The 12,120-nt window shown below is 40.4% G+C and overlaps 1 protein-coding gene across 6 annotated transcripts in view; it reads left to right on the top strand.

Moving 5' to 3' along the window:
- STAG1 (stromal antigen 1) overlaps window positions 1-12,120 on the top strand; it is a 398,006-nt gene that overhangs the window by 282,488 nt on the left and 103,398 nt on the right. For all 6 annotated transcript variants that reach the window (XM_050779584.1, XM_050779585.1, XM_050779588.1 and 3 more), the window contains 2 exons: window positions 1,571-1,685; window positions 7,964-8,081. In XM_050779584.1, the coding sequence (XP_050635541.1) occupies window positions 1,571-1,685; window positions 7,964-8,081 (233 nt within the window). The remainder of the gene's footprint in view (window positions 1-1,570; window positions 1,686-7,963; window positions 8,082-12,120) is intronic.

Here is a 12,120-nt window from a genome sequence, read left to right as displayed (position 1 = left end):
GATTTTGTCGTCGTTTGCTCCTAATATCCCTTTTACCTAGAGCAATGCCTAGAAATAAGGTACCTTAGCAATTTTTTTTTTTTTTTGAGACGGAGTCTCACTCTGTCACCCAGGCTGGAGTGCAGTGGCACCACTGGGGCTCACTGCAAGCTTCACCTCCCGAGTTCACGCCATTCTTCTGCCTCAGCCTCCCTAGTAGCTGGGACTAAGGTGCCCACCCCCACGCCCGGCTAACTTTTTGTATTTTTAGTAGAGACAGGGTTTCACCATGTGAGCCAGGATGGTCTCGATCTCCTGACCTCATGATCTGCCTGCCTCGGCCTCCCAAAGTGCTAGGATTACAGGCGTGAGCTACCGTGCCCGGCCAACTTAGCAGTTTTTAAGTTTTGTTAGAATAAATCTAAACAAATTAAAAATTTCACTTTTTTGGGCCATATTTCATATGTTTTGCTACTACATGATATTTTTATTAATTTATCATTAATGTCATTTTACTAAAAACTGTTGGGTTCATGGGTAATGTTTCTAGATAATAAGGTGTGAATTTTTGTAATTATTGCTGAAATATTTGGTTATATGTTGTAATTATATGACTGAAATCAGTGTTTTAAGAAAATAGAACTCAGGGCCAAGGCAGGCATATCACTTGAGGTCAGGAGTTTGAGACCAGCCTGGCCAATGTGGTGAAACCTCATCTCTACTAAAAATACAAAAGTTAGCCCAGCGTGGTGGTGGGCACCTGTAATTTCAGCTACTTGGAAGGCTGAGGCAGGAGAATTGCTTGAACCCGGGAGGCAAAGGTTGCAGTGAGCCAAGATCATGCCACTCACTGCACTCCAGCCTGGGTGACAGAGCGAGACACCGTCTCAAAAACAAAAAAAGAAAAAAGAAAATAGAACCCAGTTTAAAATTACATATTCTAGTATCAGTCATACAGGATAATAGCAGTGCTTGTCATTTTCACACATATTTGAACATTGTTCATCAGTAAAAGTTTCCCTTTACATTTTATGTCTAGTTTAACCTATATGACATTGTTCAGATTCCACCATTTTCCGACCTATAATGACATCAGTTACATTTTTGTATTGAAATAGATGAATAATCTGATCTCTGATATTCTTTTTTTTTTTTTTTGAGACGGAGTCTCTGTCGCCCAGGCTGGAGTGCAGTGGTGCAATCTCAGCTCTCTGCAAGCTCCGCCTCCCGGGTTCATGCCATTCTCCTGCCTCAACCTGCTGAGTAGCTGGAACTACAGGCACCCGCCACCATGCCCAGCTAATTTTTTGTATGTTTAGTAGAGACGGGATTTCACTGTGTTAGCCAGGGTGATCTTGATCTCCTTACCTCATGATCCACCTGCCTTGGCCTCCCAAAGTTCTGGGGTTATAGGCATGAGCCACTGCACCTGGCCTGATCTCTGATACACTTTTCTCTCCACACCGCCCCCCCCCAGCCCCGCCCCATTTTTTGTTGTTGTTGCTGTTAAACACTGAAATGATTTGTGCGGTGAGGGAACACTACAGTTCATATTCATGTAACTTTGCAATGCCCTGTTATTTATTTCCAGGCTATTTAGCAGACATGACCCACAAGCAGAAGAAGCATTAGCAAAGAGGAGGGGAAGAAACAGCCCGAATGGAAACCTCATTAGGATGCTGGTTCTTTTCTTTCTTGAAAGTGAGGTAAAAAATGTTTTAAGATAACTCATTTTATTTTTATTATATTACATGTTAAATAAAATTGTCATTTCATTTTAATTTTTTTTAAATCAAATAAAAACAAGTCTGTTTCTTATAAAGTTGCCTTCATGAATTGCATGATATAGAAGCAGTCCTTTACCTTTTGTGGAAAGAATTTCTGAATATACATGTAGGTGTGGATCAATACTGAATGCAGACTGGCAATTGTTAAACTTTTACAGTATTGCAATACTGCATAACTTTTTTTCTTTTGAGACAGGGTCTCACTCTGTCGCCCAGGCTGGGGTACAGGGGTGCGATCTTGGCTCACTGCAGCCTCTGCCTCCCAGGTTCAAGGGATTGTCCTACCTCACTCAGCCTCCTGAGTAGCTGGGACTACAGGTGCTCACTACCATGCCCAGCTAATTTTTGTTTCTTTAGTAGAGACGGATTTTCACCATGTTGGCCAGGCTGGTCTTGAATTCCTGACTTCAGGTCATCCATCTGCCTTGATCTCTCAGAGTGCTGGGATTATGGTCATGAGCCACCGTGCCCAGCCTGCAGACCTTTTTTTAATTGTTCCCTCTTTTGTTTTTATGCCTATAGCTGTTACATCACATTAAACAGTTTTTGAAAATTGTCAGACTGTCAATAACACTAGTTTTATCTTGTTTGAAAATTATTTAGTAAGGAGAAAGAAAAATATGAATTCATGTTTTGATATTTTGTAATTAACACTTACATGTCAGGATCTGTTTTTGCAAGTAAGCTTTGGTTTTTCCACCAAAATGGTGTGGGTTTTTTTTTTGTTTGTTTTGTTTTTTGTTTTTTAATCTGTATTTCCTACTACTGCCGTGTCATGGGGAAATGGTAAATTAAATCTGAAGAACTCCTGAATAACTTCTTCATTTAGAAATGGTTGAAAATAGAGTTGCAGGCCACGTGCAGTGGCTCAGGCTTGTAATCCCAGCACTTTGGGAGGCCGAGGTGGGCAGATCACTTGAGGCCAGGAGTTTAAGATCAGCCTGGCTAGTATAGCAAAAGTCCGTCTCTACTAAAAATAGAAAAAAAATAGCTGGGTGTGGTGGCACACACCTAATCACAGCTAATTAAGAGGCTGAGGCACAAGAATCGCTTGAACCCAGGAGGCAGAGATTGCATGCAGTGAGCCGAGATTTTGTACCACTGCACTCCACCCTTTGCCACAGAGCCAGATTCTGTCTCAAAAAAAAATTAAAATAAATAAGCAAACAAAATAGAGTTGCAAAAGAAGTAGAGAACCATCTGGAAACCTAGGACTCTCACTTTTATTTGTTAAAAAGTGTTTTTGATTTGTGCTAAAATGTCAGTGAAGAAGAGAAACGATTCTATGAATGCTCAAGTTTGAGAGTAAGAGGGGAACTTCGTAGGAATAAGGAAGAGAGACACAAACAGGTAGCCTGTATGAAAATTAAAATTGGAGAAGTAAGAACTCAGTCAGTGGAATGAAGGGTGTTAGGGCAAAATAGCAGAAAGTGGTGAAGGAGTTGCTGCTATTTTTTAAGAGAGTTACCAATGAATAGAGAAATAAAGTCAGAAGCAAAACTAGCTAGAGAGTTGAATTTGAGTAAAGAATGTGTTTAATAGTGTTTTAAATGTGTATACAAATTACCTGAGGATCTTGTTAAAATGCCAGTTCTGATTCAGTAGCTCTAGAACGGGGCCTGAGATTCTGCATTTCTAACAGTCTCCAAGATAGTGCTTATGCTCCTGGTCCAAGGATCACACTTTGCATACTAATGATTTGAAGCATTTTCTTAACAAGCCAGGGTAGATATATTACAGAATAAAATGCAAAATGTGAATTTTTTTAGTAAAACACTAACTACCCCATAAATATCACATGTCTAGTAAACCATCTCAACTTATACTCTTATCTCCCTTAGGTTTTAGAGGAATGGAATAAAAAGTAGCCAGGCATGGTGGCTACTTGGGAGGCTAAGGTGGGAGGATCCCTTGAGCCCAGGAGTTGCACAGGCTGTGCAGTAAGCTATGATTGCACCATTTGCACTCCAGCCTGTGCAAGACCTAGTCTCTTAAAAAAAAAACAAAAAAGCAACAATAGTTTCAGAAATTGATAAGTATGAGATAACTACTGAAAAGTTTAGGGAATATGATGATCTTCGCTAACTGACTTTGATTATTAATTAAAGGAAAATGTTTTTTATCTCTGAAAGCTCAAGGACTTTTCAATTTATTAAAAGGCATGAATACTTAGTTTCAGGCTGTTTCTCGTTTATTTAAAGAAGTAATTTGTAATGTTTATTACTGCACAATTTTCAGATGGTCTTACTGTATTCCTGTGTTTGCTACCATTTTCTAAAGTCTTACAAGAGTATTAGAATGTATTTGTCAGTTATCCTGTATTGCATTTCTTTTTTTTTTTTTTTTTTCCTTTTTTTTTTGGGAGACAGAGTCTTGCTCTGTCACTCAGGCTGGAGTGCAGTGGCATGATCTCAGCTCACTGCAACCTCTGTCTCCCAGATTCAAGCAGTTCTCATACTTTAGCCTCCAAGTAGCTGGGACTACAAGTGTGTACCACTATGCCTGGCTAATTTTTGTATTTTTGGTAGAGACAGGGTTTCACCATGTTGGTCTGGCTGGTCTCGAACTCCTAACCTCAAGTGGTCCACCTGCCTCGGCCTTCCAAAGTGCTGGAATTATAGGCGTGAGCCACCACACCTGGCCCTGTATTGCATTCTTGACAGCTACAAAAGAAACTGCAAATAGTATTGAAAGGTTGATTCTTATGATTCATGGTGTTTATATTGACTTTTATGGTCTCCTGTGTTTCACAAGAAATTTTCTTTGTGAAAATCTCTCCTCTTTTTATACTTGTGTTCCCCCAGGATGAATGCTTAATTAAGCCATATTCCTATAGTGTGATGGTATTCCAATTATGCTCTACTCTGAATTTCTCTTTGTTTTACTGTCACACACTTTAATTGGTAAAATTTAGTAATAGACTTGTGAAATACTAAATTGAAAGAGACTTTAGAAATAATAAAGTAGAGGGAGTCTTTTTAGGGGTATGGAGTCTTGCTGGAGTGCAGTGGTGCAATCTCAGCTCACTGCAACCTCTGCCTCCTGGGTTCAAGCGATTCTCCCATCTCAGCCTCCCGAGTAGCTGGGATTACAGGCATGTGCCACCACGTCTGGCTAATCTTTATATTTTTAGTAGAGATGGGGTTTCGCCATGTTGGCCAGGCTGGACTTGAACTCCTGACCTCAAGTGATCCACCCTCCTCAGCTTCCGAAAGTGCTGAGATTACAGGCATGAAGCACTGTCTGCAGCCAAGGGAGTCTTTTATAGATGAGTTACAGACTGCCGGGCGCGGTGGCTCACGCCTGTAATCCCAGCACTTTGGGAGGCCGAGGCGGGCGGATCACAAGGTCAGGAGATCGAGACCACGGTGAAACCCCGTCTCTACTAAAAATACAAAAAATTAGCCGGGCGCGGTGGCGGGCGCCTGTAGTCCCAGCTACTCAGGAGGCTGAGGCAGAAGAATGGCGTAAACCCAGGAGGCGGAGCTTGCAGTGAGCCGAGATCGCGCCACTGCACTCCAGCCTGGGCGACAGAGCGAGACTCCGTCTAAAAAAAAAAAAAAAAAACCAGAATTAAAGACCAAAAACATTAAAAGGGATAGAAAGGGGATATTTTATATTTATTGAAAGTATACTCTGCCAAATATATACAATTGTAAATCTTTATATACCTATTCTACAGAAATACTCATAATCAAGCATACAAGCATATTCAGCTGAATTTTTTTTTTTTTTTTTTTTTGAGACGGGAGTCTCGCTCTGTCGCCCAGGCTGGAGTGCAGTGGCCGGATCTCAGCTCACTGCAAGCTCCCCCTCCTGGGTTTACGCCATTCTCCTGCCTCAGCCTCCCGAGTAGCTGGGACTACAGGCGCCTGTCATCTCGACCGGCTAGTTTTTTGTATTTTTTTTAGTAGAGACGGGGTTTCACCGTGTTAGCCAGGATGGTCTCGATCTCCTGACCTTGTGATCCACCCGTCTCGGCCTCCCAAAGTGCTGGAATTACAGGCTTGAGCCACCGCGCCCGGCCTCAGCTGGTTTTTTTATTGTAAAATATATAAAACAAAATTTACCTTGTTAAGTATACAGTTCATTGGCATTAAGTAGGTTTATATTCCTAAGCAATCATCACTGCCATTTATCTCCAGAAATTTTTCAAATCTTCCCAAACTGAAACTCTGCCCGTTAAACAATAACTCTTTAATTTAGCATGGGTTAATAGCAACAGTTTTGAAACAATTTATTTTTCTTTTTTCTGCTGCGATTGTTCGTCTTTGACTCTTGAGTTGTGCACCTCTTGTGCCTGTCACTGTTGGAGTAATGTTATGGATGGTCTAAGGATAGTTTCTCAGAATATATGAATTAGGAAAGTTTGAAGATACCTGCCTCAAACTTTGCCTATATTATTTACAAGCAAAGATGCCAATCAATATTATTTACTCTTGCTTTGATGGAATTCACTGGGACATGTTGTATGTATTTGAAATGCAATTGAAATGAAGTACTGAATTAAGTGTTAGAAGAGGCAGAGCATTACATAAGTCATTAAAATTCACACTGAAACCAGCCTAGTAACGTGGTAAACCCATCTCTACATACACACAGACAAAAAAAGTACAGGGCGAGGTTGCACAGTCCTATAGTCCCAGGTACTCCAGGGGCTAAGGTCGGAGGATCACTTGAGCCCAGGAAGTCAAGGCTGCAGTGAGCCATGATTACGCCAGCGCACTGTAGCCTGCGCAACAATACTGTGAGACCCTGTCTCCAAAGGGGGGAAAAAAGTCACACCGAAGAGTGATTATAGAGTTAGAAATGAGGAAGAAATCCAACTCAGGTGCTGAATGTGCCAGGATGACAGTAGATAACCGATAGTAGATCTAGAAGGGTGACTTTTATACTTTTGGGCCACTACTCATGATGAGAAAAACATTACCTCTCAGAAGTACAAGCACATATAACAAATTACAGTTAATAAAATAGTATTTACCCTTTCTATGTGCTATGCACTGTTTCTACTGTGCATCATTTTTTGAATCTTTGTTCTCAGTGCATTGAATTGGTTTAACAACCCAAGAATGAGTTGCAGTCTGTAGTTCGACTAACACTGATCACCAGGACTGTTTATCTGAATGTAATGAGCCTCAAAAGTAGAAGATCTTTTATATTAGGGTGGAGAAGTTACTTGTAAGTAGAAGAAATCAGAACAATGCCAACACCTTCTGCTTCATTAGAGTAATATTCTCAGGGCCCAGCACGGTGGCACACACCTGTAATCCTAGCACTTTGGCAGGCCAAGGCAGGCAGATCTCTTGAGGTCAGGAGTTGAAGGCCAGCCTGGCCAGCATGATGAAACCCCATCTCTACTAAAAATACAAAAATTAGCCAGGCATGGTGACGTGGGCCTGTAATCCCAGCTACTCAGGAGGCTGAGGCAGGAGAATCACTTGAATGCCGGAGGTGGAGGTTGCAGTGAGCTGAGGTTACACCACTGCACTCCAGCCTGGGCAATAGAGCAAGACTCCATCTCAAAAAAAAAAGGATAATATTCTTCAAGGCTTAATGACTGTCTAGTGGTAGAGTTTGGTGTGAAGTGTTTGATGAAGACCTTAACTATTTACTGTGGGAACATGGGCTCCAAAGAAAATTGTCAAGAGAATAATGACCAACAAAAAATGGGGGTGGAGTAAGGAATTAAATGAGTCCAGTGGAAATGAGAGAATAGTGGAGACATGGAGTAACTTACATTTTTTACTTTGACTAAGATGACAGAGATGTGAAGTAAGTACAGCTGGTCCAAAAGTTTCTAATGGAATTCTGAGGGAAAATGATTAATTTCCTTTAAAAAATAAAAATAAAAATAAAGATAGTTGAAGAGACCACAAGGAATAGTGAAAAGTGACCTAGATCTAACATATAACTTCAGAAAATTTTCTAACTAGCTATGCAGTTTCCTCATCTATAAATGATGTCATTGGTCTAGGAGATCCTTACTTTTACTACCGTAAATGGTAAAAAGTCAATTCTGCATACTGCATCCACACTATTGACAGTGGAATGTGAATATATATATTGTTCTCTAAGTGGTTTTTAGAATCATGGAGACCAAGCCATTTTAATTATGAAGAAAATGATTTCTTAAATTAGTATTAGTAGTTTGTTTGTTAAATATTCTTGGGTCACACTTGATCTCTTCTTTTTAGTTACATGAACATGCAGCCTACTTGGTGGACAGTTTATGGGAGAGCTCTCAAGAACTGTTGAAAGACTGGGAATGTATGACAGAGTTGCTATTAGAAGAACCTGTTCAAGGAGAGGAAGGTATAGTATTTTGACAAGTTAATTTACATGATTTTGTATTTCCATTGATAGCAATACAGTTGTATATAGACCGTTTCTTATATAAGCATGCTGTGTCTTTTTGCCAAGAGAACAATTTGTTTTCTATAACAAGGATGTCTGAATCGTTTCTAACATTTTTCTGTATTAACACTGCCACCATGCCACAAAAGTTTTTAAAAATCCATATGTGTCATATAATAAAGAAGTTTTTCTTTACTTTTTCCTTTTTAAATTTAAGTGACAGGGTCTTGCTCTGTCACCCAGGCTGGAGTGCAATGGCCCAATCATAGCTCACTGCAGCCTTTGAACTACTGGGCTCTAAGGATCCTCCCACCTGAGACTATGGGCACATGCCACCACATTCAGCTAATTTTTAAATTTTTTGTGGAGAGGGGATCTTACTGTGGTCCCCAGACTGCCTCAAGTAATCTTCCTGCCTCAGCCTTCCAAAGTGCTGGGATTACAGCATGAGCCACTGCACCTGGCCATAAAGGTTTTCTCGATGCTGATTTGAGATACAAAATACTGATGTAACTTAATGGTTTTTTCTTTTTTAAGTGCATCTGGAGTTTTTTGTTTGTTTGTTTGTTTTTTTGCTTGATTTATATATGAACTTGGGGAAAACCTTTTATACATAATGATTTAATTAAACCACAGCCATCCCCTTTTGTTATATTTTCTTTAAGATGAAAATCAGGAAATCAGAGATAAGGTCATTTACCTGACTGTTCAAGAAGCGGGGACATAAGAGTAACATGATAATTTTTGAAGTATGCATCTTTTTATATGCTACTTAATAATATGCACAGCAAATTGAACATGTATACCTAATAAAGAGGTTGTGTTCTAAAAGCTTATATGCATATTAGCTTGTTAGAACTAGAAATGCTTTTTCCTATGTATGGTTAGGTTTTCAGACTAGCCCACAATAGTACTTTAAAGGACTGGTAACTCATTTAATTCATACAACAGCCTTAGAAGGTGAGTGATGCCTTAATGTAAGGCCCACAGTAGATTGAACATGGTCTTCAGAATCAAAAGAAAATTTTTTGTGTGTGTGATTGAGTCTTGCTCTGTCGCCCAGGCTGGAGTACAGTGGCACATTCTCGGCTCACTGCAACCTCTGCCTCCCGGATTCATGCAATTCTTCTGCCTCAGGCTCCTGAGTAGCTGGGACTGCAGGCACATGCCACCACGCCCAGCTAATTTTTGTGCTTTTATTAGAGACAGGATTTCGCCATGTTGACCAGGTTGGTCTTGAACTCCTGACGTCAGGTGATCCTCCCACCTTGGCCTACCATAGTGCTTGAATTACAGGCGTGAGCCACCGCATCTGGCCAGAATCTAAAGAAATATTAATTCAGATTTTTAACTCTGTCTCTTGTTACTTATGTCCTCAAATTTTCTGATCCTTAGTTTGCCTTTTTCTATAACAGAGATTATTTCCTTGTGTACCTTATATAGCTGTGAAGATTAAGAAAGATAATGTTCTATTGAGTCCCTTTTCTGCTTCCTGTACCCTTCTGTGTGGTTCATCCTTTTGAAATATTATAAGAGCATAATGAGCCATCCTCTGCAGTAGAATGCCCATACAGATTACTGGGAGAATGAGCATCCCCCAGTGTTCCTTCCAAGCAATGATACTAATTTGTATTATCTATTCTGGCTTTGACATAATTCAGTGAGAGAAACAAGTTCATGTTAAACCTAGATACACACTGGTAAACTGGCCCAAAATGCCTCTTCTAAACTAAAAACATTTTTCTTATTTACTGTGTATGATACAAATTCTTCCCAGACTTTTCTCAGACCTTTCAAGGAAGATCTTATTATGCTGTATTTGTCTCTAGCTGTAATTGTTATTTACTTTATTTGCACATGTTTTTTCATTCCATGTATCCTTAGTAAGAAAGTGGCCCTAGACCAGGCGTGATGACTCATGCCAGTAATCCCAGCACTTTGGGAGGCTGAGGTAGGTGGATCACCTGAAGTCAGGAGTTCAAGACCAGCCTGGCCAACATGGCAAAACCCCATCTCTACTAAAAATACAAAAATTAGCTAGGTTTGGTGGCGGGCACTTGTAATCCCATCTACTCGAGAGGCTGAGGCAGGAGGATCACTTAAACCCTGGAGGCAGAGATTGCAGTGAGCTGAGATCTCGCTGCTTCACTCCACCCTGGGCAACAGAGCGAGACTTCATCTCAAAAAAAAAAAAAGAAGAAGAAGATGGTCCTGTTGTTAAGTTGACAGGGCCTTCTGCTCACTAGGTGAAACTGTCCAGTGTATTTTGAATTCCCTTCACTTTTGTGATCACAGGACTATGAACATACGCTCTGTTGCCCAGGTTGGAGTGCAGTGATGTGATTCTCAGCTCACTGCGACTTCTGCCTCCTCAGCTTAAGCAATCCTCCAACCTCAACCTCCCAAGTAGCTGGGACTACAGGCGTGCACCACCATGCCTAATTTTTTGTATTTTCAGTAGAGATGGGGTTTCGCCATGTTGCCTAAGCTGGTCTCAAACTCCTGGGCTCAAGCAGTCCTCCTGCCTCAGCCTCCCAAAGTGCTGAGATTACAGGCGTGAGCCACCACTACTCCCCAGCTTACACATTCTGTTTCTAACTAACCTTAATATTTTCCCTGATAGAAATCAATTTCCCTCTAATGTCTACTGCCTTAACACTTGAGTAAAGGGCCTCAGGTTAGTATTCAATGGTAGATTCCATTCATTTTCCTTACCTTGTTTATAGTCATAAAATTGCCAGAATAAGTTAGAGCTTCTCATTCCTTATTCCAACTCATTTTCTGTATATCACCCCATGTTCTATAAGGTTATTTCCAAGCAGAAGGGAGGCAAAGAATATAAATTAAGGGCCGGGTGCGGTGGCTCACGCCTGTAATCCCAGCACTTTGGGAGGCCAAGGTGGGTGGATCACAAGGTCAGGAGATCAAGACCATCCTGGCTAACATGGTGAAACCCCGTCTTTACTAAAAATACAAAAAATTAGCCGGGCCTGGTGGCGGGTGCCGGTAGTCCCAGCTACTCTGGAGGCTGAGGCAGGAGAATGGCGTGAACCTGGTTGATGAAGCTTGCAGTGAGCCAAGATCACACCACTGCACTCCAGCCTGGGCAACAGAGTGAGACTCTGTCTCCAAAAATAAATAAATAAATAAATATAAAAATCAAGAAGAGACAAGATAGTATGCTTTGGTATTGTTAACTTTCTCTCATGTTAATAAGATGTATAAGTCAGTAAATAATAATTACTAAGTCTTTTAGTCATGAAGGTGGTCTAGGTGCATTTTACTTGTTAAAATATATACTATTAGGTGTTTCATTGTGGTTTAAATTCTGTTTACAGTGGGTTTTTTTAAACTTCCGGTCAAAAGGTTGGTTTGGCTTGGCTTGGGTTTGGTTGGTTGGTCTTAGGTAGAAAAGTAACTTACCAGATGGGAACAGTTTTAAAAGTCAACCACAGTTTTACTGATTGAATCTAGGTAGGCAGAGTCTAGGAAATTAGGCATAACAGTTGCAAAACTTTATCTACATAATGGCTTAATTTTTTTAATACATTTTATCTGTAGGCATGTTGTACCACATGCATACCACATATAAGCTCTGGCATGGAGTGGCATCTAAGTTAATTTTCTGTGCTAGTATTTTGCTGTATTTTATGATAACAAAATGCTACCAGTAACTTTTTTTTAAAGTAATTTTTTAGATAGGTGGAATGTGTTAGAATTCCAATGGAGAAGGCTCTAGTTAGCAGTTGAAGATATAGGACTAAATTTTGGGAAAATAGACACACTGTGACAGACTACCAACATCAGTTTAAATCACAGTGGCCTTAAGACTGTCTTACAGTGTTTTTATGGGTGGGGGTGTGTGTGTATGTGTCAGGGAGTTTTTTACAGCAAAATCAAGTTGCTGAATAAATTTTTAGTATAATGTGAGGATCTGGTTCTTGTCAACAGCTCTGCCACTGGGTAACAAGACCATAACCAAATCATGTAACTTCTG

This window comes from Macaca thibetana, chromosome 2 (assembly GCF_024542745.1).
Source record: "Macaca thibetana thibetana isolate TM-01 chromosome 2, ASM2454274v1, whole genome shotgun sequence".
NCBI lineage: Eukaryota > Metazoa > Chordata > Mammalia > Primates > Cercopithecidae > Macaca > Macaca thibetana.
Note: the sequence above shows the minus strand (reverse complement) of the source record. Positions and strands in the feature narration are given on the sequence as shown.